The 27,647-nt window shown below is 43.3% G+C and overlaps 1 protein-coding gene across 1 annotated transcript in view; it reads right to left on the bottom strand.

Moving 5' to 3' along the window:
- Positions 1–27,647, bottom strand: part of Oseg4 (intraflagellar transport protein Oseg4) — an 821,277-nt gene that overhangs the window by 32,598 nt on the left and 761,032 nt on the right. Inside the window, 1 exon segment of the mRNA XM_068388427.1 lies at positions 24,511–24,669. Within this exon segment, the coding sequence (XP_068244528.1) occupies positions 24,511–24,669 (159 nt within the window).

Genomic DNA, 27,647 nt, shown 5'->3' with positions numbered 1-27,647 from the left:
TGAGAGCCCCCTTGGTGACAGCGCAGCGAGCATGGGCCCTGCACATGTTGGGCGCAGAAGTTCTTACTGCGGACCCGGCAAAAACTATTCCCGCACTCGGAATGCTCCTCCTGTAAAGAAAGGAAAAGTCTATTAGTATTCGGTGAAATTCTCCAATTTCAACATACATAATATATTATATTAGCTTGGATAGGGTAAGCTATGTAGGAAAGACACCTACATGTGTTAACTGTCCAGCCAATTGCTATGACCTCCTCCAATATTGAAAACAGAATTCTTAAGAATCTTTAGGGGAAGATGATATCCTATGATATTAGTGTATCTTAACATAATCTTCCAGTTTCAATAATGGGGATTAAGGACAATAATGGATCATATCCATTAAAGGAAGAGAGAATCGCTCTCTTATATGTGATGGTCTCACAATAGGCTGCCCATGAAGCACATTGTAGGTTGGAAAAAAACTTGGGCTACAGCACTGACTGTTTGTCAACAAGTTGTCAGACTTGTCAGGCTTGCCGGCACCTGCCGGGCCTGCCGGCATCTACCGGGCAGGCCGGCACATTCCGGCCTATACTGGGCTATTGAAGGCAAGTATTGTCCTTCCATCAAGGGGAACCAAGGCAGTCGGCGGCAGAGGACCAGGATTGGGTGGCCAGCTACTCAGCGGCCGGCAGTCGGTACCCGAATGTCCAATATCTTTGGCCCAGTATGAAAGTACAAGAGAAAGAAAGGATGGAGGAAGGCAAGGGCTCAGCCTTGCCGGCCTGCATCCAGAATGAGGGTTCAAATGGAAGGGGGAATTAAATTCGGGCTTCCACCCAACCATATCCCAGTCATGAGGGATAATGGAAGGCAGTCCAAGGGAGGACCGATGAACACTCTAAAGAATATGAGGACACCCGCCGGCAGCCGATGGGGAGCCTCAGGCCAGTCCTACAAGAACCCTAGGGTAAATGTAGAACGACGGCCAGGAGGGTGTTGGATCTTTCATCACGAAAGGGATAGCGGGGAGGGGTAGGTGTCCTATAGTTAAGGTAATGTCAGAAGGCACTACCCAACTTAGAGGATTCTGTTCTCGTAAAGTAACCTCAGATAGGGGAATTCATTTCGCCAGGTTGGGTTAGTCAAGGGAGAGGGTGTCCGTAGGACCCCGACTCGCAGGAGAGCAGAATCTCATACCAGAGACCCTAAGCAATGAAGAAATCCTTTCTTCGGTCTAGGGACTACTGGCACAGGACTGTCTGCTAGGCCAGGGAAGGGAAAATTGTCATACAAAACTCCCAAGTATGGCCTAGGGAGGTCTAGCCTCCTGAACGGCAGCTTAACCTGACCTGGGAAGTCATTTCACCAAGACAGGGAGATGCCTAACACAGACTAATACTCTGATGTCCCGTCCTAAACTCAAAACCGACTCGGTGGTTAGGAGAAAGAAAACTGAACGTTTCAGTAAAACTTTGCCAGAACTCTGTTCACAGCAAAGAAAACTGAGAATAGCCTAGGCTAATCAGAGGGAAGGGGATTGCTCTTAAATCTCCTAGGAGATTGGTATCGACTTAAAAGGTATAGGAGGTGTCAGTCTCCCCTTAAAAGGCAATACAAGAGCAATGGGGACATGTATGAAAGTATAGTAAAGCCCCTAGGCTAGTAGCCTAGGAGCATTGAGAATCGATCACCGAAACTCTCTGTATACTATCTTGGAAGAGGAAAGCATAATTAAGTAATTTCAAACAAGTGTAAAAAATTTGCCTGTGCTTCAATACAACTTACCAGGATGGTTATATCATGCATGAAGTGTGAGGGTGCCTAGGCTAGGAAGCCTAGCACTCGTAAGGCTCATTCAGAATAGCCAAATTCACGACAACAAAGACATAATATAAGAATCCCTAGCTAAAAATCTAAATAGCTAAAGTTATTAAAGCGTATAAATGCCGGGAAAGGTCGTTCTGGCTAGCTAAATGAACAGAAGAACGACCGTGTCACTGACGCCATCCGGCTGGCAACAGCTCTTGTTACGTTAATTACGATCTCAATCGAAAAGCAAAACTGGCAAGAGCTTACATTTACACAAGATAAAGATATTACTTAATTTTCCAGAGGCTGATGAGGCTGGGGAAGACATCATAGACTCCAAAAAAAACTCCAAAATAGCGCGAGAGAACTGGGAAATCACCGGTCTATCGATGCTACAAGCGAAAGAATGACGGTGGCGCCTCGGGTGGCAGACAGGAGCACTATTTGCGGTACAGTAGTGACTCGTAGAGAGCGATGTCTCTGGAACGACTCACCCTATTCTTGCCTCTCTTTCCCTCGTAGTGAAAGCTCTATTGGGGGTGTAGATAGCCATGAGACGTGTCAAGAATACGTCCTCTGATATTACGCGATATCCCTTCGTAAAATTTTAAGGGATATTCGCTCCAGGAGTTAGAATTCTGGATACCTTTGGTAAATTCTCTGGGATATATCACTGTAGTCAAATATACCTAGGAAGCTACCTTTGAAGGAACTTCCATCACGACGACATGGCCTGAGCCCAAAAATCATGTTACATTACATAACGAGGGAATCACGCTGAAGAGAACCTAACACGCAACCCGTAATCTTCCCGGCCTCCTGAGGGCCAATCAGAGCGGCCGGGGAGAGCACAGTTACGACAAAGCACGGAAATCGAGGGAACTCGGCTAAGACCCCAACAGCTGTTCTCGGCTCAACTCTAAGGGAGGGAGTCATGAAGTATCCCCGGGGGGGGGGATGAGGGGAGGGGGGGGGGGGGGTGGAGCGTACTTGACCAAAACAAACATCTGATCTCCGAAGTCTCAAGGAGACATGAGGTATCCCGGGGGAGGGATGAAGGTATGGGGGGGAAAACATGAGGTATCCCGGGAGAGGGATGAGGGCATGTGGGGGGATGCTCCAAAAGGGGGTAACTAGCGAAAACAAGCCAAGGGAGGAGTACGAGGTGGTCACATGGGTCCGCGAGCAGACAGGAGTACCAACCTAGCCAAAACAAATCCATGCGATACCAACATAAACGAATGATCATAACTAACTGGTAAAATAAACGAAATAGGAATATATAACTAGGTTATGTGGCATGCAGAATAAAGCCAAATGAGGCTAAAATAACGCAGTAAGAGAGGGACGCAGGAGAACATCAGAACAAAATGAATGAGGGAAGTAGGCCTAGCCCACCAGACTCGGGAATGTACTGAACTGGACGGGGGGAACTATGACACAAAGGCTCGATTGGGTAAGGTGCCGATCAGTAGGATAAAATACGTAAAATAACTGTAAACCTGGAGTCCCTCTCCAACCAAAAACAGGACCTAACTCTTATAAAGGTAATAGGAATGAATAAGAGCAACAATCCTAGCATAAAAGGCACCAAGACACGGTGCAAAACTGCCTTCAAGGTACTCGGCCTAGAAGGGTAGCAAGCAAGCCCATGACCTAAGATATAAATACGTTCTCGTAAAAATGAAATCACGAAAGCTGAATAAAAGCATCGCGTAATGTGACACGGAATTGAGCAAAGGCAAAAAGGTTCAAAACGAGTTACAATTAGTATGGGAGACCAATTGCAAAACGTCAAGAACAAGATGTGGAGGTAGCGAAACCAAGCATGGCATCGTGAGTCGGGACTCCCGACCCGAGAAACACGTTAACACTTAAAAATAAAGAAAATAAAGGCATCGCTACCTCCAAAAACTCAAAATCCATAGTTCTAGTACTTAACTTGGATGAGGAAGCTTGAACGTCCGAAATCTCGTACCAAAAAAGCACCAAAACAACAAAAGATCATAAGCAAGGGAACGTACGGGTGAACACCGAAGATGCTATGAAAGGAGTGAGGTAGTTGGCGTGGGTGGAGATGGTGGTAGTAGCATTCAGTAGTGGATGAAGAACGGCACCTCGTAGTAACGGGGATATTTGAAGAGGAAATATCTAAATGGCACGAGACCTCTGGTTGTGGTTTTCACGCCTCAGTTACTATATACCGACACCTATTTAGGTGAGCGAGCTGGGTTCATCCCTGGCATTCCTATGCAACTTTTTTCTCTGGTAATACATAGCAGTTATATACCTTAGAAATGATGCTAAAGGAGCATTTCACGGAGCGGCACAGGTTGAGCCCAGAAAAAGATAACTTGAGGTCCACATTAGACTTGCTTACCATATATTCTTATAGGAAAAAGCTGGTTCCTATAAGTGGCTGCTTTTGGAAACTAAATCACGGATAAGAAGAGTTGAGTGTACTGAACCTTTTCCCACTAATAGATGTGGTAAGGAATAGTTTCATATTATAAGAGTTCCCCCATTTGCCATTGCCATTTTGGTTCCTCATTCACCTGTGTTATAGGTACTGTACAGCACTATTAGGCAAAGATAGTGGGTGGAAATTTAAATAAACTAATGGTAAGTATTGAAATAAGCAACTCTACTCTTAAAATTAAGGTTATTTCATTTTTACTTCCCTAAAGTTTATTAACTGAATACTGTACAGTAGAGAATAATTCTTCATTAAATACTAATAAATCCCTATAATATTTCAGTCTTTTGTGTAGCCAGACATGTAATGGTAATAAAAAGATGAGTGTTAAAAATTAACCCACAAAAGAAAACCTGTGATGAGCTAGTGGCTCAGCTTTCAAGCGAACGAAAATGCACTGACATCCAAAGTGATCACTTGATTTAATCAGCCAGCTGATCTGATACACCAATAAAAAAAAAATCAAGAGTAATTATGAAATACCATCTTCCAAGTAAAAATTAAATTGTTCAAAAGTGCTTAATTTAGCAAGTGGAGGGATATAAAGCTCCAGCTACCACTAACTTGGTCTTCTACTTTGCAATCATGATATCATATAGGGTGACTCGATATGAGGATATGCAAAGGTTAACTACAGGAGGACTATAGTACTGTAATTCAAGATTTTGAGACTCTACGAGAAGAACTCTACTATGTAAAGCTCAGTAATCATTCAGAACCTTTACTGAAGGATCCCGATGTAATTGTGACTACCAGCCCCAAAATATGGAAGTTAGGTTAGTGTGAGCAACTGGCAAGAGAAGACACTTTTACTAACCATGAGTAATTTCGCAGGTTTCTGAGAATGACAAAAGAAACTGAATGACATAAAACCTAAAAGATAAACCAATATGTTGGCTGGTGAGAGAGAGTATTGGCATGTCATATTGTTACCCAATCAATAAAAATCACAATTTTTTTCTCTGCAATTCCCCTTGAAGTAAAAGAAAAAAATACTTTCCTTCGCTGTTATGAGCAACAGACAGCAGTTGTTCTATTTACATCACAGAAGCTTTACCACTGTGCAGTGCATACTCCCTGCTTCCATAAAACCTAATAAGCCCTAACATATTGTACCCTCACAACAGTTATTTTTGGGCTCAAGCCATGTCGTCCTGATGGAAGGTTCCTATAAGTAGCTTTCTAAGGGATATTTGACTACAGTGATATTCTCAGAGAATTTAACTTTAGGTCTCCAGAATTCTAAATCCTGGCACGAATATCCTTAAAATTTCTCTTAAGGATATCGCATAAATCAGGGGACGTATATCTTGATACGACACATAGTAATCGCCACCCCGAATAGCGTTTTCGCCTCGAGGGGGAAGAGTGGCAAAAATAGAAGGGGAGCCATTATCAAGATTACTCTTCCTAACATACTAGTATTGAGTATCTAGATGGTGCTGTATCCAAGATGGCGCTCATTCCTATTTTTGTAGTGATTTCGCACGGTGGTGTTCCCTGTTGATCTAACGTTTTTGATCGCTTTAGTGAGGATTTATTATGCAATCTACAGCTTCTTTTGCCTCAGGAAAGTGGAGTATTGATTCTTTACAGTGTATAATTTTTAGCTCCTGATTCATAGTGAAATTAGAGTAATTTATTGTGTTAAGGAGGCTAGGCCTGTCACCGGAGGCCCCATGGGCACTGCCGTTCGTTATGCATGTGTTATTTAGTTAGCAGAACGACTTTCCCGGTTGTAATAGCATTAATAAATTAAGAAAGCTATTTCGGCACAATTATACTAGTAAAGATATATATTTTATGCATAATTTCCTCTTCCTTTTGTCGATCGTATACGTTAGAGTTTCGACGATTTAGGTAACAGAGATCTCGTCTTGCGCTAGGCTACCTAGCCTAGGCGCTGTAGTATACTTTCAGACTTTCCTATACTGAAAGAATAGAATTCCTTCAATACTCTGATCAGAAATCAGTTTACAACTTACCCTACAATATTAAATAGTTTAGAAGGGTCAGTGGTAGTACACTTTTCTATCCCTAGAGGTTAGAACCCTTCTCTTTTGAGTTTTCCATGATCAGGAAACTCTATAGTCTTGATATTGGAAGGGGAGGTCACATCAATTAGCTGGGAGGGATACAAAAGTATGTGTCTTTTCTAATTTCTAGTACAGCCGGCGACATGCCGGCCGGACTGTGCCGCCAGGTGCTAGCCATGCTGGCAACACACCGGCTGAACTACAGTATATGATTATACAGTAGCCAGTATATTTGCAATATAGTACATAGTGCAAACAGAAAACTATAGTATTTATTATACAGTAGTTATTTTCTAACATACCTTGTGTACCCTTGTACAGTCTTTTGCTGAGACCAACCCTATATTGAAAGAATAGAATTCCTTCAATACTCTGATTGGAAATCAGTTAATACTCACCCCACAATACTAAATATTTAGAAGGGTCAGTGGCAGTGTACACTTTTTCTATCCCTAGAGGTTAGAACCCTTCTCTTTTGAGTTGCCCTGATAAAGGAAACTCTATATATTTAATATTGGGGGGAGGTCACAGCAATTGGCTGGGAGGGATACACAAGTATGTATCTTTCCCTATTTATTTCTAGCTTACTATCCTAAGCTATAATGATTAAAATATGAATAATTGCATATCTGTTTATCATGTGAGATAAACAATCGTTTACTCATTTTATTTTCCTTTCTTTACAGGAGGAACCCCAGATGAAATGCGAAGCAATCTTCTGCAACCATAGGAGTAGGAACTTCTACGGTCACAAAGCGTGCAGGTCTCATGAACCCTGCACCATCATTAACGAATCCCTGCAATATTGAGACCCCCAAGTCTGCAATATCTGCCGGACCTTGGTGACCGAAGGTTTCGACGACCCCCAATCAATGGAGTCGAGGGATGCGGCATGTGAAAGGCTGCACAAGTGGGTAAGAGCGTTCCAGAAGAACTCTCCGGGACCATACCTACCTAACGATAGGATGCGTAGCTTACTGTTCCCGAAAGCAGGTAGTGAAATGGTTGTCCCCCAAGCACGACTTGCACCTCCCTGCATCCAGATTGCCATCGAGATGGATGTCAGGGAGGCGTTGCAAAGTATGGACATCCACCAGGAGGTAAGGATGTCGGAAGTGTCTATGGACACTGAAAAGGATCTATTAAAGGATCATCCCGAGGAGGTGTCTACTCTACCTCTGGAAGAAAATGATGATGTCGAGTCGGAGTTCCTTCCGTCTATGCCGGCACCGGAGCCGTTACCCTCGACGTCTTCACCTTCTATCCCTCCATTGGACAACATGAGCCAGGCACTGGCCATCTTACGGATTTAATGGAGAACATTCGCAAACGAGGCTAAACAAGGGAAGCGAAATTCAAGAGAGAGCTCCGTGAAGCTCCACTTATCGCCTCCCGAGGGTCATACAAGCGACCCAGAGGCTAAGATCTCCCGACCTGCTCCAAAACCAATCCCTGGAGGTATGCGGAGTTTATGCCAATTTTGAACGGCAAACTCTACATCTCAGAGAACATGGGAGCTGTCCCCTTAGACGACATCCAGTTTTGGCCAAGCTTTAACGCTTACCCTGATTACTTCATTCGACTGAAGCATGAACCACTGTCAAAAGAGGAGACGGAACCGAAGGAGGTCATGGTTTTCGACCACGATAAGGCTCAGGCTCTCTTGTCAAGTAGCCTGAGAAAGGCGGGCTATTCGGTCTCGAAAGTGTTCACCTTGAGCAAGAAACACCCTACCTTTCTTGCTCCTGCTTCAATAGCTTTCCCCTTTACATTGAAGGCATTTAAATTTGTTGCCAAGGCAGTGGAGGCAGGCAAACCATGCCCTGCACTAGAGGAGTACAGGCCTCTGTCGTTAGCCTTGCCCATGCAGGAGAAGGAATGGAAGGAAGTCCACCTAACCTTCTCAGTAGGGAAACTGGACGCGGACATCGCTGGATGACAGTTTAGCGAGAATCTCCCTAAACTTTCTGACTTTCTCTTGTGCAAGGAACAAGAGACGAAGGAGAGACTTGCGGCCTCTTTATCCCTACAAAACTGCATAGAGATGTGTGCAGACCAACGAAGTACCCCAGACATGCTCATGGTCCTGGCCCAAATGCATATGGCCACCCTAGTAAAGGACCTGTATGCCTTCATGAAGGCTAGGAGAGCCTGTAGAGAGTTCGTGTTCGCTGCTGCAACAGTGAAACATGAACCCAGGAAGCTGATATCTTCTAACATCTGGGGTAAAGATCTCTTTCTGAACTAAGTAGTCAAAGAGGTAGTCGAGAAAGCCATCACGGAGAATAGGAACCTTCTCCAGAAGTGGGGCATCTCTTCAAAGAGGAAGTCTTCCCCAGATGTGGGTCCCCAACCTAAAAGGAAGACGAAGAAGTCTAGACTTTCCCCTCGGCCTGCTCAACAACATCCCATAGTTACTATGACCGCGGTGCCCCAGGTAGGCGATCGAGGAGGTAAACCCTCCGATCAATCGAAGCAAGGAGACGCTTCCGGTAGGAGGGAGGCTCCAACAATTTCAGGATCGTTGGACGGTCGATCCTTGGGCCCACAGCCTAATCAAGATTGGACTAGGATGGAAATGGAACAAGTCTCCACCATCATTTCCTCAATTCTTCCAACACTCCAACCCCGTATTAGAAGAATATGCCCTTTAGCTCTTGAGCATACAGGTTATAAGGAAAGCAAAGTCCATTAAATTCCAGGGAAGGCTGTTTTGTGTTCCCAAGAAGGACTCGGAAAAACTCAGCCATTCTGGACTTGTAGCCACTCAACAAGTTTATAAAAAACAGCAAGTTCAGGATGTTAATCCTTCAACACATAGGACCCTGTTACAAAAAGGGGCATTCACAGTCTCGATAGACCTGACAGATGCCTATTGGCACCTTCTAGTCAGTCGCCCCCTCTCCTCCTACCTAGGATTCAAGTTACAGAAGATAAAGTATGCTCTAAGAGCCATATTCTTTGGACTAAACATAGTCCCCAGTATCTTCATGAAACTTGCAGATGCAGTCGTGCTACAACTACGCCTAGAAACTGTTCAGGTAGCAGAGTACCTGGACGACTGGCTGTTGCGGGCAGCATCCGAAACGGCTGGTCTTCAAGCATCCAAAGAAGTAACCCAGTTCCACAAACATCTGGGATGCAAAATGAACTTCAAGAAGTCTCGACTCTCTCCAGCTCAAGGGTTTCAATGGCTGAAAAACCATTGGAAGCTGAGGTCACATTCTCTCTCCATTCCCTCAGGAAAGAGGAGGGAGATCGCAGGGTCTGTCAAGAGACTACTGTAATCCGAAAGGATTTCAAGATGCCAACAGGAAAGAGTACTGGGCTCTCTCCAGTTCGCAGCAGTAACAGACCCAGTGCTAAGAGCACAGCTGGAAGATGCGTCAGGAGTCTGGAGAAGATACTCATCAAACGCTCGAAGAGATCTAAAATGACCGATATCAGCCTTACTTCAATCACTTCGCAACCCATGGTCGAAGGCCAAGAGCCTAATGAGGACCATGCCCTTGCATCCACCTCTGCCGTCGATGACCATCCACATGGATGCCTCGATGAAAGAATGAGGGATTCACTCCCATCAAAGGAAAGTCCAAGGGACTTGGTCATCTCTGTTCAAGGCCTTTGTCATCAACATTTTGGAAGCCATGGCAGTCCTTTTGATGTTGGGAAAACTCTCCCCTTGCAGATCAGCCCTCATCAGGCTGATCTTGGACAGCGAAGTGATAGTGAGATGTCTGAACCAACAAGGCTCGAGATCGTCCCTTATAATCCATGTGATATTAGCCATCCTTTGTCTAGAGCAGTGGTTCTCAAACTATGGGTCGCGACCCAAAGTTGGGTCGCGAGATCAATTTTGATGGGTCGCAGGGACACAGGAACATTATCATGCTTTCAGTGTTTCAGTGTTTAGCTTTGTGAATTAAAAGCAGTGCCATAGATTCTATTAATTTAGTTTTGTGAATTAAAAGCAGTGCCATAGATTCTATTAATTTAGTTTTGTGAATTAAAAGCAGTGCCATGGATTCTATTAATATAGTTTTGGGAACGAAAAGCAGTGCCATGAATCCTGTTCGTTTAGTTTTGTGAAAAGGAAAAGCAGTGCCATAAATCCCACTAGTTTAGTTTTGTGAATGAAAAGCTGTACACATTTTTTTTCCAAAATAAAGTGTATATATCATTGCATGTTTTCTTTCTCTTCACTTTATTCTGGGTCACAAAGGAATGAAATGTTTCAAATAGGGTCGCTCATAAAAAAGTTTGAGAACCACTGGTCTAGAGAGATGGCACCTATCAGCAGTTCACTTACAAAGGATCTGCAATGTGACAGCGGATGCTATACTCAGGCTCAAGCCGATAGTCATAATGGTCCACAGACGCAGACTCATTCTTTTCCATCTTGGAACAAGTCCCGGAACTGCAGATCGACCTCTTCGTGATGAGCGTTGTCAAGAAACTACCTCGATATGTAGCCCATACGAGGACCCTCTAGAGGAGATAACGGACGCCATGTCCCTAGTTTGGAACGAATGAACCTGGACTTTCCTGTTCCTTCCATCCAATCTCATGCTGAAGGTCCTCAACATGCTGAGATCCTTCCAAGGAATGGCAGCTCTAGTGGATCCCAAGTGGCCCAAGAGCAACTGGTTCCCTCTAGTGATGGAACTGAGGCTGAGGCTGGTCCTTGTACCGAACCCAGCACTATCTCAATGGGTTCAGAAGTCAACTGTCTTCGCTTCATCACAGAGAACCCAAAAGGCAGCATAGACTTCTTAGAAGAATACAAGTCTAAGTCTTGGAAAAAGTGGGTTGCTTTTGTTAAAGCAAAAGGACCGAAAGGAATTTCAATAAACTTCTGTCTGTCCTTTTTTATCCACCTTCATAATAAAGGTCTGGCAGCCAACACGATAACTAAGTACGAGTCAGCCCTGACTAGACCTCTTCTATACGCCTTTCAAGTGGATCTGATGAACAAAATCTTTAACAAGATCCCAAAGGCATGTGCTAGACTTAGGCCTGCAGCTTCTCCTAAGCCCATTTCATGGTCTTTGGATAAGGTCCTACATTATGCTTCATCTATGAACAATGAAGATTGTTCTCTCAAGGATCTAACCCAGAAGGTTATTTTCCTGTTCGCTATAGCCTCACGTGCTAGAGTTAGTGAAATAGTAGCCCTATCAAGAAATGAGGGCCACATTCAGTTCACAGAAGTGGGAGAAGTGAATCTCTTTCCTGATCCAGCCTTTCTCGCCATGAACAAGCTACCCACTAAAAGATGAGGTCCCTGGAGAATCTGCCCTCTGAAGGAAGATGTCTCTCTATGTCCAGTAGAGTGTCTAAAGGTCTATCTTCGTAGAACTTCAGACTTCAGGGGAGGACAGCTTTTCAAAGGAGAAACTTCAGGATCAAACTTATCCCTAAAACAACTGAGGGCGAAGCTCGCCTACTTCATTCGCAGAGCAGATCGTGACAGTACACCCGCAGGTCATGATCCGAGAAAAATTGCTTCATCACTGAACTTTTTTCACTATATGGACTTTGAGCATCTTCGCTCATATACTGGATGGAAATCATCCAGAGTGTTCTACAAACACTACGCAAAGCAAGTCCATGAACTAAAGCATTATGTGGTGGCGGCAGGTAGTGTATTAAAACCTGTCGTCTAGTGCTGCGATGAACAGTTAATTGATTGGGACTATCAATTCGGGTGAAAAGGTGTTGACACTTCCGGTGCGATACCTTTTAAGTGAGTGTCACCATGGTGACACTAAGACTGTTCAAAATCTCAGGTGTGGAATTATATAGATAACACTTTGTGTACATAGTACACAGTGTTGATAGTTTACAACATTTACAGAAATCATATTGGGAAAATTTATCAAAATTTTCAATTTCAGAGTGGCACTCATCATTTCTTCCCTTTCAGGGAGAAAAATATTTTCTGTATACGTTGCACGTATATTTCCCTTAACACGTTACATTCGTTACACTCGTTATTCCATTTGGTCATTTATTCGAAATAAATGTCTTTTATAGTGTAATTGCATCCTATTTCGCCCTGCAATTAGCACATTAAATATGCCAGAGTTCTCTTACTTATTTAAGTAAACCTCATATTATTGTATACTTACAAAGGATGGATATAGTTGACACTTAATTGTTCTGACAATATATACAAACCGTGAGACCTTTTGTATATCTAGTGGATACTTATGTTTGTTCATACAATATATGCAAACCTTGAGGCCCCTTTTCTACTGTCTAGTATGACTCTTCCCTGCAGGGGGCAGGAAGCACTAACATAGTCTATGATTTGTGGTAATGACGAATAACGGTAACGTCATTTGTCTCAATGGTCCGAATGACCATAGAAAAAATTGTCCCAAGGTTAAGGCACCTATGAAAATCCACAGATATAGTACTTTCTAGTAATTCTCTGGTAAACTTCCATCAGGACGACATGGCTGAGTCCAAAAAATGGAAAAAAGATAGCCATGTCGTCCTGATGGACCCGCCCTCCTTTTCTATAGAAAAGGCCTTGGCAGGATTCCTCCCAAAATTACTATATCTGTAGCACCATGCTCAATGCTACAAGGAATGAGCGCAATCTTGGATACAACGCCATCTAGATACGTACTCAATAGTAGTATGGGAGGAAGGGTAACCTTGATAACGGCTCCTCTTCTATTTTTGCCACTCTTCCCCCTCGAGGCAAAAACGCTATTCGGGTTGAAGATTGCTATGTGTCGTATCAAGATATACGTCCCCTGATTTATGCGATATCCTTAAGAGAAATTTTAAGGATATTCGCGCCAGTAGTTAGAATTCTGGAGACCTAAAGGTAAATTCTCTGGGAATATCACTGTAGTCAAATATCCCTTAGAAAGCTACTTATAGGAACCTTCCATCAGGACGACATGGCTATCTCACCCAAAAAAGGGATTTTGATGAAGGAAAAATCTATTTCTGGGTGAGAGACCTGTGCCACCCAGTGAAATGCTCCTTTAGCATCATTTCTAAGGTATATATAACTGCTAAATAATACCAGAGAAAAAATTGCATAGGAATGCTAGGTGTGAACCCTGCTCGCTCATCTGAAAGGTGTCGGTATAAGTAATACGGGCGTGAAAATCACATGCAGAGGTCTCGTACCAATTAGATATCTCCTCGTCAATATCCCCCAAATCAAGAGGAGCCGTCCCAAGTCCACCACAGACCGCCGCTACCCACAATCCCACCCACGCCAATGACGTCACTCCTCATAACACCCAAGTTTGGGTCCAACGGGAGGGCGAGCAGAGGGTAGGTTCACTGGGCGGCACAGGTCTCTCGCCCAGAAATAGATTTTTCCTTCGTCAAAATCCCTTTTCTGGGCTCTGACCTGTGCCGCCCAGTGAAATAGTACCAGAGAAATGGTCCTAAACTTGAAACCAAAATATTAAATCAAAAAGAAAAATTAAAGTCAAACATATCAAAAACATGATTTAATATACGTAAATCTAAGTACATGGTATTCGAGAAAAAGAGAACTCCTTACGTAACAAAAAAAGCAATATAAGTAAAACATGGGATGCAAACTAAATGCATATTCCTAGGATATAGGAGAAAAACATGAGCATCAAAATAGGTCTCAACAAAGAGAATACCAGGATTAAGGATTATTGTAAGGATAAAAATAACAATCTCGAATGACTATAAGTGAGCATGGGCAAAAATATATACATAAATGATAAGGACTGTACATAAGGATGCAACTGAAGGGTGCGATCCAAAAGATAAATCAAACCACTGTAGGGACCATAAGTGAGGCAGGTAAGGGGAAGAGAAAAAGAGGGAAATAAGACATGTGATTAGGATTCATGATGATCGGGAGGAACCACACTTCCTGCTGCCACTGTAGCAAATTTTAAGGCTTCCAAAGGTTTTAAATAGTGGTGTTTGAAAACTAATGGGGACTTCCAGCCTGTATATTTCGTTAGGTCATCAAATTTCATGTGATGGAAATAATTAATAGAAGTAGCTACAGCTCGAATATCATGGACATGAGGGAATGATTCTGGGTTAGCCTGTTTGATGAAATACAGAATCTGTTGTCTAATCCCTTTAAGGGTGATGGTTCCTCCATTCTCTCTAATAAATAAGGGCCCCGAGGACTTAGTGGAAGTTCTATTTAGGTAGGCTTTCAAAGTCGTAACTGGACATAAGGATGCATCCCGTGGAAGGGGAAAAATCTTCCAGGGGGACCATTCTTTGCTAGGAATCTTTTGTCAGGGGAGAGTAGAACTTCACCTGATGGGAGAAAATCAATGTGGCCTGGATTTCTAGACAAGGCTGAAAGCTCCGAAATTCTAGCACCAGAGGCTAAGCTCATTAGGAATAAAGTTTTCCGTAATAATGGGATATAGGCACATGATTCATTAGGAGTGTCAGAAGCTAATTTAAGAACATCATTCAGAAACCAGGAAACTGCGGTAGGATGAGTTGATGGTTTCAATCTGGCACAAGCTTTAGGGATGGAAGAGAGGTATGAATCCGTAAGGTCGATATTGAATCCGATCTGAAAAAATCTATTTCAAGGCTGATTTAATGGTAGTAATAGTACTAGCTGCTAGGCCCGATTCAAATAGAGTCCTAAAGAAGGTTACTGTGAGGTTCATAGTCATCCTCTCAACCTTTGAGTCCTTTAAGAACTTGGCGAGTTACTTGACAGCCGAGTCATATTGACGAAGGGTGGACTCTCTCTTATCTGATTCTAAAAATAAAGTATTTTGAGGGTCAATATCTGTGCCTCTTTGGGCTGCGAATTTCATAAAGTCCATAAAGTTAGGGCACTCCGAGCGTTTGAGGAAGCGAACACAGTGCAAGTTTGTACTGTCTGTGTTAGTATTGGATTGGGGATCCGCCAGGGGCGGAGACCCAGTTCCACCAGAAGAGGGAACCAATTGCTCTTGGGCCAGTTGGGGGCTACTAGAGCCACTTGCCCCTTGAAAGATCTGAGCTTGTCCAATACTTCCATCAATAGGTTGATTGGAGGGAATAGATAGATTTTCTCCCAAATGTTCCAATCCAGTGACATTGCGTTTGTGGTGAAGGCTAAGGGGTCCAGGTTTGGAGCTACGTAGCACTCTAGTTTGTGATTGGACTCTGTCGCAAACAGGTCTACCTGAAGGCCCGGGACCTGGGATAGAATCCACTTGAATGACTTGAGGTCCAGGGACCATTCCGACTCTAGCGGAGTCGTTCTGGACAGAGCGTCCGCCACTACATTGCTTACTCCCGCCAGATGGACTGCTGAAAGATGCCACTTGTTGGACGTTGCCAAGGAGAAAATGGCTAACATCACATAATTTATGTGTCCTGATTTCGAGCCTCCTCTGTTTAAGCAGCGAACTACGACTTCGCTGTCTAGAACCAATCTGATGTGTTGGTTTCTGGCTGGGGACAACCGTTTCAGAGTAAGGAACACTGCCATGGCTTCTAAGACGTTTATGTGAAGCTGGCGAAACATTGGTGACCAAAGACCTTGGGTCTTCTTGAACTGGGAGTATCCCCCCCAGCATCTTAGGGAGGCATCCGTGTGAATGATCAACTTTGGAGGTGGATATTGCAAGGGGACGGATTTTGACAGATTCTTCGCTTATGTCCATGGTTGGAGTCTTTTCTTCAGGATCGGAGGGAGACGAGCTCTTCTGTCTTGATATTTCTTGTTCGCCCTGGAATGCCAAATCCGATTTATGTCTTTTAGTCTGGCCTTCAGTAATATGTCTGTCACTGAGGCAAACTGGAGGGCACCCAGAATCCTCTCTTGGTTCCTTCTGGACGTCAATTTGCCCTTGAGGAAACGTTTTGTGTTTCTTGCTATCTCTTTTCTTTTGGCCGATGGAAGGCGTAGGGTGTGGGAGTTTAGGTCCCATTGTAACCCTAGCCATTGGAAAGTCGACTTCGGAACTAGGCGAGATTTCGCGAAGTTGATCCGGAACCCCAAGTGTTGAAGGAATGATAAAACCTTATTTGTTGCTGTCAGGCAGTTCTCGACGTTGTTCGACCAAACGAGCCAGTCGTCCAGGTACGCTACTACCTGAATTCCTTGGGTTCTTAGTTCTTGTATTACCGTCTCTCCCAGTTTGGTGAATATTCTGGGTGCTATATTTAGTCCGAATGGCATTACTTTGAAGGTGTATGCTTGCTTGCCTAGCTTGAAGCCTAGGTACGGACGAAAATGCCTTGCTATCGGAACATGATAGTAGGCATTGGTAAGATCGATGGAGGTGGTGACGGCCCCACGGGGAAGTAAGGTCCGTACCTGAGAGACGGTTAGCATGTGAAACTTATCGCATTGAATATAAGAGTTTAGATGGGATAGGTCCAGGATTACTCTTCTTTTGTCTGATTCTCTCTTTGGCACGCTGAATAAGTGACCTTGAAATTTCAAATGAGGTGCCTTTGAGATTGCGTTCTTTCGAAGCAGATCGTCTGCGAACGAGGCTAACTCTTTTGTTGGGTGTTGGTAAAAACTGGCTGGTGGAGGGGGCCCTACTATCCAACTCCACCCCAGACCTTTGGAAATTATACTGAGTGCCCAACTACTGAAAGTCCAGTTCTTCCGGAAAATGTAAAGTCTTCCCCCTACCTGTGGTGTTTCAATAATTCGTGGAGGATTTACCTCCTCGTCCTCCGCGGAGACCTCGGCCTCGAGGGGCGATCCTTCCACCTCTGGCACAAAAGGTGCCCCTTGCGCCAGAGCCTCTGGAACGTTGGTATCCATGAGAGGCCCCCTGAGTCTCAAAGGTGGGGTTGTAGACTGGGGAAGCATAGGTCGCGGGGGCTAGTTGACTTTGAGGGACCAACACGTATTGTTGTTGGTGATGGGCTTTCGAGGTGGAAGGGATGTTTCCCTGAGCTAAAGGGACCGGTTGAGCCATCTGCTGGGGCTGCCAGGTTTGGTAAGAGGGGAAGGGCCTCAGTCTCTTCCTGCCGCGAGATTGGGAAGCGACAAGTTCGAGCTTGCGTTTCGGGACTAGACCCCAACGCACCTTGAGGCTCTGATTCACTCTAGCAGCCTCGCTGAGGACGCTATTCACCAGATCTTCTGGGAATAGGTCCGTACCCCAGATTGGGCTCTTAATGAGTCTGTTAGGCTCGTGCCTGATAGTGGCCCCCGCTAACACATGTTTGCGGCAGCGGCGCCTAGCTGCTAGGAAGTCGTAGGCATCCGACAGCAAGGTGTGGAGCAACGACTTGTTAAGTACCTTGAAGAGGTGTTCTTCTTCATAGAGGAAAGAAGTCAATTCCGCCATGGTTGCCGAGTTAATCGAGCGACTCAGGCGCATGCGAGCCTCATACTCGAGGCGAATCAAGGACTCCGGGAGCTTAGGAAGTCTCTCACTAAATTGAGTAGAGGCGCATTCAGGGCTCAGCTTACCCACAGTGAATGTCGCCGGGGCACCAGTCCAGCACTCATGGTCCTCCGGGAAAACAAGGGAAGTTAAGTCTGTTTCCCGCAGTTGCGGTAAAGGCTTGTCTTCATTGACAGCCTGCATGGCAAGGTCCATGATTTTAGTGACACATGGCGTAGGGGTGCGCTCGTCTGCCACAAACATTGTGTATAAACTCTTAAAAGGAGTGAGCATCGTGTTGACACACTCCAGCTCATTAAGAGTCCGAACCCAAGTGGATTGGGCCTGTTCTTTTGGGTAAATGACGGTCTCCTTAGGGACCTTGTCTAGGCGGACCAGAGCCTCCTCCGTGAGGTGGGCGAAGCCAGGGAAAGGAAACTGCAAACCCGGCGGGTAGAACTCAAAATCTTCCACCGGCCGGGTGCCAAAACCCTCGATGGTCAACATCCCATACTTAAAGGGTGCGTGAATTGCTAACTTCCACGGGTTGTTCTTGACAAACTCCGGGAGTTTCGAGGCGTCCGGAATAGCATACTGCTGTTGTTGGGGCAGACCGGAGCGCATGAGACCTTCAACGAGAGACTCTTGGTTCTGAACCTTAGAGATGAGGGTGTTAACTAAGGTTCCAAGGCGTTCCAAGGTGTTGGAAAAAGCTGACACGTCAAAAGAAGGCGCCGGGGCGCTTACCGCCGGCTGCGTGGGTTGCGAGCCGGGTGTCATTCTCGACTCCGGGATGGGAGGAGTAGGTGTGACTGGGGCCTCAGGGACCCTAGAAGACGAAACCCGTGATGACGAAGACCTAGGGGTCTTGGGATGTTTCGTCGTACCGGAAGACCTGTGGGTCTTAGTCAGAGGTTTACGGACGGACTTAACTTTCGGCAACACAGAAGGGTTGCTGGTATCAGTGGGGTGACGTCCAGAGAACCCCTGAAAGGAAGTAGATGATGAAGTAGAGAAAGCCGGACTAAGGACAGGAATCTTAGACCGGGACACACTTGCCTCACTTACAGGCCTACCTGGGTCTGGCTCATCCAAAGCCATGGGTTCGACGTCCAAATTCATGGCGGCCACGTCACTGGTGATGGTTTCTCCCGGAACACTGGGGTCTTCGGAGAGGAGTTGTTCAGTGATCCCGGCGATGATAGGATCCGCCAATTCCTTGGGAACCGCCGCCGAATGTTTGCCGTTCGGGTAAAGGAGGTTGCACATCTCCTCAGAGAGAACGTAGGGGTGCCGGGCTTTGATGTTGCAGGGGAACCCGCCGACCCATACCTCGAGGCGGGCCAAGGCTGTAGACTTTTCGGACTGTGAACTCTGAAAGAGAAGATACCGTTACTAAGGAAGGAGAGGTAGGGAACACCGAGAAGGTGAAAAGACCGAGCGCATGCATTGTCGGAGTCTCCTATGATTAATTAAAATTAGAATATAACCGAAAAGCAGGTAAATTCCGAAATTAGTTTAAGAAACTATAATGTATAATAACGGTAGGAACACTTACTGAGACCGAAGTGAGGGTGGAGACGAGATCGTAGCAGACCACACAGTTGTCGGGATGCCAGACAGTTAAGTCGCCGACGTGGACCGAACAGTGGGCATGTCACCTACACACGTCATGTCCACAAGCCTGCTGAAGAACGGCCGCACAGGTTGTCATCATACAGCGAACCGCCTGTAATAAAAGGGATACATAAGTATCATAGGTAATACGGTATCCTACGGGATCCCGGGTGTGCCGGGACCAAAGTAAACGATAAGTAACGTTAGCGTTAGGATACTATATAATGTTCTCCCGGCGGGGCCGGGAGAAGAGATTAATTAAGTTAACTTATAATTATAATTAGAATTAACCTTAGTAATGATTAACTTAATAATAAACCGTAAGGGAATTCCGTGTAAGGTAAGATTATTCTGGATAAGGGTAAGGGAGATAAGATCCCTTAGGCAAAGAGAGTGAACACGTAAAATATAAGGTTAGAATAGCATGATTCCGTTGGCTCCGGAGAGACAACTGAAAGAGGGAGACCAGCACCGGGCCTACCGGGGTAAGGGGGGGCGGACTCCCTACAAAAGAAACCTTGAGTAATAAACTCTCATTAAAACAATAACAATAACAATATCAAAATAACCCCCATGGGGTATGATCAGAGAGCTCACAACCAAAGAAACAACCAAAACTCCCGCTCTCCCGATGGCCAATCGAAGAGGGCGGGAATCCGGCTGAGGCGGAAGGAAGTGAAGAACTCGCAAGTGAAACAGATCGAGGCTCGGCTAAGGCAAGGAGTCAAACGGTATCCCGGGGAGGGATGGGGGGGAGAGGTCGGAGAAAACGGACGAGAGGGATCGGCCGAGAACCCAAACAGTTGACTCCAGGTCTCAAAGAGACGGCAGGTATCCCCAGGGGGGATGGGGTGTATGCGTCGGCATACTCAGGCTCAGGTAGCGGGAGGAGCCACAGAGGGAAAGAGATGAATGGGGAGGCATACTCGAGATCAGGGAGTGGGAGGAGCCAAGAGCCGTAGGTGGATATGGCGATCGCAAGAGGCTGAGCAAGGACAGGAGTACCAACCTGTCCGACCAGATCGCGGGACACTCACATAATGAATGATCACAACACGGAATAAAATACTTAGGTTAAGGCATGTAAGAAGCTGCTACAATAAATGAGAATCCTCTCATGGAGAGAGAGAGAGAGAGGGACGCAAGAAAGGCAGTGAAAACAACAGAGCAAGGGCACGACTGCCAGTACGGGGAGGACCAGGGCTGGACAGGGGTGCCAACATAACACCGAATGGAACAAGTCGAATGGTAAATAAAACATAAACGCTGCCGATCGAGAGTCCCCCTCAGATAAAGACTAAACTCTAAAATAACAGCGATTCCTTGAAATCGTGGAAAGAGAACTAATCATAAAATATCAGCACAAGGCGTCTCCACGGTATTGACCGAGAAGGACGCCGCCATAACCAAACACAGCATGAAAATCCTCTATGGGATAACCATGGTGAAAATAATAATAATAATAATAATAATAATAATAACTGGTCGATCATCGGTAAGAGCGCAAGTTCAAAACGAATAACAAATAGTATGGAAGACCAAATGTAAATCGTTAGGAACGGAAGGAGGTAGCAAGAACTAAAATGGCCGCCGCGACGCGGGGCCGAAAACAATAGCGAAACCAATAAACATGAATAACACTAAAAGTAAGGAAAATGCTACCTCCGAAAGCTCAGAAAACATAAGTCTGGTACTTAACTTCGATGAGGAAGCTTGAGATTACGACATGATGAGCAGGAAAAGCGTAAAATCCAAGAAAAGGGGCACAGCGAAAATCACAGCACTTAACAAGAGTGATGCTAAATGAGGAGTGACGTCATTGGCGTGGGTGGGATTGTGGGTAGCAGCGGTCTGTGGTGGACTTGGGACGGCTCCTCTTGATTTGGGGGATATTGACGAGGAGATATCTAATTGGTACGAGACCTCTGCATGTGATTTTCACGCCCGTATTACTTATACCGACACCTTTCAGGTGAGCGAGCTGGGTTCACACCTAGCATTCCTATGCAATTTTTTCTCTGGTATTATTTAGCAGTTATATACCTTAGAAATCATGGTAAAGGAGCATTTCACTGGGTGGCACAGGTCAGAGCCCAGAAATAGATTTTTTGCTTTGCTCAAAATCCATTTTAAAAGCCACTGCTTCCCTGTGCATGAATGCTTACCAATCGAGTAGTTATTAAATCAAACGACAATAAACACTTACATCCATAGAAAATTCAAAAAAATTAGAGCTCTACTTAACTTTATGGGTGTTTTACAATCTGCATCACTATGTTGTATGGGCTAGCAATTCTAGGACATTCATAGCATTCATGTATTTGACTTTTACATACATACATATACCAAGGCATTTCCCCCAATTTTGAGGGGTAGCCAACATCAAACAAATGAAACAAAAAAGGGGACCTCTCCTCTCTACGTTCCTCCCAGCCTGACAAGGGACTCAACCGAGTTTGAGTTTACAGTTTTTATATGAGGAACCAAGTCAAATCATGGTTAAAAGTTAGGCCTAAAAACTTTGATGCCACTACACATGAGATTCATTGGTCTTTGATGTATAAATCAAGGTCTAGTTGTATTCTTTGAATACAGAAATTAAACATTACTTTTAGTTGTGGAAAAATTAACTGTTCAGATCTGCCCAGTGAATAATTTTGTCAATCATCAACAATCTTATTCCAGCAGATAATAAAGAGATCATCCACATGTTTTGTTAAGGATGTCATTTGGTATGATGAATTATATCCCCATTAACTGCTGATCCAAATAATTTTATACTCTATACACTCTTGGGAACACCGTATTCTTGGTACTGTTTGTTAAATACTGTATGATATCTCCTACATTATTCTAATCTTTGTGTATATATAATTCTCTCAATCAACCACTTTGGTTTTTCCTTTCTCTGGAGTAATAATCTCATGGGTAGCCATGTTATTGGATGGGTGTTTTGTATAAAACTATTTCAATCTGCATGAAAACTTTGTTTGGAAATACCCAAAATAGAAATATAATCTAAAACTAACCAAGATCTATTTTAGTTTTTAAGTAAGTTCCAAATCATCCTTTGAGAGAGAGAGAGAGAGAGAGAGAGAGAGAGAGAGAGAGAGAGAGAGAGAGAGAGAGAGAGAGAGAGAGAGAGAGAGAGAGAGAGAGAGATAAAACTATTTAACAACCATTCTAATTCTATAGCACTGTCTGTGTCTTATTTACATGTTTTGGGTATAAATTAACTTGGGGACGAATTGACCAATGGCAAATTTACCAGGGACAAATTAACTGACGACGAATTAACCGGGGACGAACTGTCCTAGCACCTTCAGTGTCTTATCATAAGCTTTTTCAATATATAAAATGAGATACATGATGCTGCTTAAAGAGACCGGCTTTACATACAGAGGATAAAGTCGAATCATTCCGTTTTTCCAAAACATCACTGGATATCTGACAAAATACCTTTCTTCTAGAAAAGAGAAAATGCCAATCAATGCAATATGTCAATAATTTGCCTTAAAAACTTATCTTTCTCATGTTTTAATAATGCTAAAATAATGGCTATTTACTAGACAGTTGCATTAGTAGTGTAGTCATATTTTATCAATAATTACTAGATTAAAGATTTTTGATTTACAGACACCTCTAATTATTATGCATGGAATTTCATCAGAGTCAGGGTCTGTATTGTTACAAGTAGCTCGAGCAGACTAAAATTCTCTTTCAGAGAAGGTGAGGTTGTAAAATTAACTGCTGTAAAATTTGGTACTGTTTTTTTTTTTTTTTGTATCAACTTCAAACTTATAAGATAAAGAGGGTCCCAAGCTTACAAACATTCAACTTAAACATTCAGATACAAACACAAATCTAATTGAAAATAACAAAGATAAGATAAAAAATGCTGCAATAAAACAATATTATTTCATTTAATACAGTAATGATAACAAAATTTGTAATAACATGATATCCATTCCATATGAAACTTAAAAACTTGTTGACTTTTGTAGCTGGAAATCAAAGGCATGGGATTCAGGTTTAGGCCTACCCTAGGTCAAAATTTAACAAAATTCGTCTTACAAATAGCCTCTCGGAACCTATTAAGTTTGTATAAGTTGAGAACATTCTGTATACTTAAGAAATATTCATAGATGTATCATTCACTTCATTTTTACTGGTCATGTCCTATATATTTACCATTAGCTTTTGAAATCCCAAGTGGCTAGAGAGTAAATTGGCCAGCTTCTATTCTAACTTTTCTTCAAACTGCAGATGGTGAAGCTCACCTGTTTACTGATCTAAAAGAGAGATAACAATATCCTCAGGATTATGTATGTAATCAACAGATAGGTTTGCTTAAAGCCAGGTGTTACAGACTAATACACACACAAACAAAGCCATTCCAACACCTAAGAACATAACACACCTCACACATCTTGAACTGTTGACCTAACCACGCCAGGACTCCTTGCTGCTGAGAGGAAGGACAGTGGTGACTGGTACAACACTTGAACATACGCTACCAGGGTCTAACCAATGTCAGGAAGGGCAGCTGATCAGGACTACTGTCTACCCCAGAAAGCCAAAGTAAAGTCCTTCAAAAAGAAGGCAACTGTACTTATCCCATACAAAATGGAAAAAAAAACATGTTAATAGAATTAGATTAACTAATGCCTAGCTGCTTTTTTGCACAAAGCAATTGTTTGAAATTTTTTATAGGTTATTACAATCTACTCTGTACAGTGTCTGGCCATGGTGACAGGGCCCTTTTTATGTCTCTGTGAAAGTTTGCAAGTTCCAAAGTACTGGACACCATCGAAACAGACCAGTGATTTTGATTCCTGCTGTATAAAGAGGTTCTATTGGGAAAATTAATAGAATCAGCTACACTTTGGAACTCATCTGCACTACCTTATACTTCATTTAATTCTTTAAACTTTCCCCATCTGTTTTTCTAAGGTTCCAAAGTGGTGATCTTGGTAATGAAGGACTATTGTTGGTGTTTTTCAGGGAGCCACTTTCTTCCACTTATGGCAGTATAGTCCCATGGAGGGGGTTGCATAGCAGAAAGAAAATATTATTTTACCTTTTTTTTGAGGCTGTGAAGCTACCACTTAAGAATCAATAGCATTTTATTATTCAAAGGTGGGAGTCATGGAAATATGAATTTCTTTTCCTTTTTTAAAAGTGTAATTTATCTACTATAAGTGTATATTTCATTGGACAAAAATTCAAGAAAGGATGGGGATCTAATGACCTTCATACAGTTGTCGTTGAGCCAGCAAGAAGAAATGATAAGCCTCTACGCCCTTCCATGGATTGTCTAATATATTATTAGGGGAACTTTTCATATCTAGAGCAAAGTCATCATCTCCATCAAAAAGGCCCATCAAAGCTGCACTTCGGCTACCTTCAGCTGAAAAATAAACAGGATTTTCAAAATCAAAAGCAATTCACTTCTAAAAATAACACATACTTTAGTAGTTGTTATAAAATATCAATATAATTAATGTAGGAACACTATGATAAAATTCTCACAAAATAAGGATTTACTATAAATGAATTTTTAAAAATTATAATCAAGGTCATAATAGTAAAATTACACCAGCTGTTTTTATAACATAGGCTTGAAAAAAATGTTACAATCAAGATATTATTCTTGACTACCACACTTCTAAATTCAGTAAAATTATACAATTATTTTTCATAGTGTATCAACAGCGTAAATAGTTTTCTTTTCCAATAGTTTCTGATTACCGGTTGGAAAATAATTAATTTGAAATTTGTATAAAATTTCTGATAATCTAATTACTAATATGTATTCGAACTTGATCCATTACTGCACCTTGTCTTATTAAAAACATTACCTATGCCAATATTTTGCTGAAAGAGAACAAAGAGACTTATAAATAATATTACCAATGCCAACATTTTATTGAAAGAGGTTATATAAAGTAAACATGATGAATAAGAGGCCATCAGGGATTTAAGCCCGACGCCATGTTAGCAGGACTCGAAGCGCTTAGGCTTCCTCTAACCAAAAGCTAAAATATAAGTCCCGAAGGGAGTTAAACCAAAATTAACATAAATAAAGGCAAAGAGAGGTAAATACTCAACTTTGACGAAGAAGAGGAAGCCATTCACACGAAGATTCTTCAAATACTGCGAAAAAAGCGCCCACAAAAGACAACCGAACTGTAGCAATCAGCTGCGTTCAAAGGAATGAGAAGCAGGAACGTATAGGGGCACTCGAAGGTGATAAGATGTGTAACGGCTCCTTATTTATCCTTCCCCTTAGTGGATTAGACTGGGTAAGGTCTGTTTGGGGTGAAGATATCTATGGTTATCTTAGGATACATCCATAATTATACACGATATCTTCAGATAGTCGATTCTGGGGGTTGGAACCCCGTGATACCTGACGGTAATTCTCTTGTAATATCAATCGCAGAAATATTATACTGTAGAAGTTGCCAGAAGAAACTTCCATCAGGACGACATGGCTCGAGCCCAAAAAAAATTACATAAACATCTATGTAAAATTTGAAAGTATAAATATGCATGATTAAAAATAGTTCAGTAATATATAAAGCAAAAGAGGTGATTTGACAACAATAAAACCTACAGCGCTTTGGGCAGGTGTCGTGTGGTCCCCAAGGTCTTTCCTGTTAAAGGCTAAAACACGAAATTCGATATAACATGAAATACCTGAGAAATATTATCTATCCTGTCCCAAAACCAGTGTATCAATGCACAAGGCATAGACTCTGTGTGTATTAGGGAGACCAACAGGCTCAAGCCCTACTGAACCCATCACAGCACCTCCAAATATGACACCCAATGACATGTCATCACCAAGAATAAATACCAATACTGGATAAAATACTACCTGGGTTCTTTGTGCCTAACCACATACTGTATTTCATATTCGGAGTAAAACTCGTATATCCCGTTCCCTAATTTAAGTCTAGGGAGATGAGGAGGGGCTCTAGGGGACAAAAAAGCACTTCCCCAAAAATGGGGTTTACTTTTGTCAAATCCCTTTATAGGATTTAGAATGTTATGTGGTCCCTTAGGAATGATACCATAGCAACACTAAAGTAGAGATCCCTTCATCTAAACCCAAGCAAAAATCCAATTTATACATATAGGGGTGAAAAGGAAAAGACTTACAAGTTAGACATTCATATCATAAGAGATCCATAAAGAAACCAGATGGCATGTCCATTACAGTGCCTCAGTAAAGAGACTTGGTTCATGGGCACACAGGGGGCTGAGCACTTTGCAAATGTTGTACAGCTTGGATTTCTTTCAGGCAGTCTTATGAATATACAGTACAGTAATACCTTGAGATACGAGCGACCCAACATACGAGAAAATTGAGATACAAGAAGAGTTCCAAGCAAATTTCTATTCTGAGATATGAGGAAGAATTTGAGATACGAGGTACAGTAGTTCCCTATGCGGACGCGTGTGCGAGAGGCTGATCACGAGGACAGCATCAGTCGGTCTTTCCCTTCGGATCTCCGTCGTGTAAAGTTATCTCCGAGCATCGGCCGTATTGTTTGCTTTTTTTACGTGGTTTTGCGTGAATCAGTGCACAATTAAGTGAATAAACAATGGGTCTAAAGCAAGCGAGTGAGAAAAAAAAGCGTATGATGACAATGGAGATGAAGCATGAAATAATCGCAAAACATGAGAGTGGCGTAAGAGTGACTGAGCTGGCTCGCCATTACGAGAGGAGTACATCGACTATATGTACCATCCTCAAGCAGAAGGATGCTATAAAGAACACCAAGCCTTCTAAAGGAGTAACTATCCTTTCCAAGCTGCGTAGTGATGTTCACGACGAGATGGAGAGAATTCTTTTGATCTGGAGATAGCATGAACGAGACGATCATATGCGAGAAGGCCAATCGAATCTATGAGGACTTGAAAGGGAAGCAAGCAGCCGAGAAAGGGGAGACTTCGACGCCAGCGGAAACGTTCAAGGCCAGTCGTGCTTGGCTGGATAATTTCAAGAAAATGACTGGGATACACTCGGTTGTGAGGCATGGGGAAGCAGCAAGTTCCGATGCGAAAGCCGGGGCGGACTTCGTCACAACCTTTGCCTCGGTTATTGCCCAACATGGCTTCATCCCCCAACGAGTTTTCAACTGCGATGAAACTGGCCTTTTCTGGAAGAAGATGCCCAGGGGGACTTTCATCATGGCAGAGGAAAAGAGACTACTGGGCCATAAACCCATGAAGGACCGGTTAACTCTAGCCTTGTGTGCCAATGCCAGAGGTGACTGTAAGGTCAAGCCACTGCTGGTGTACCACTCAGAAAACCCACATGCTTTCAAGAGCCAAAGGATCTTGAAAGAGAAACTGCAAGTGATGTGGCGCGCTAAT

Source organism: Palaemon carinicauda, chromosome 1 (assembly GCF_036898095.1).
Source record: "Palaemon carinicauda isolate YSFRI2023 chromosome 1, ASM3689809v2, whole genome shotgun sequence".
Lineage (NCBI taxonomy): Eukaryota > Metazoa > Arthropoda > Malacostraca > Decapoda > Palaemonidae > Palaemon > Palaemon carinicauda.
The sequence above is the reverse complement of the archived record's forward strand: the minus strand, read 5'-3'. Positions and strand labels throughout refer to the sequence as shown.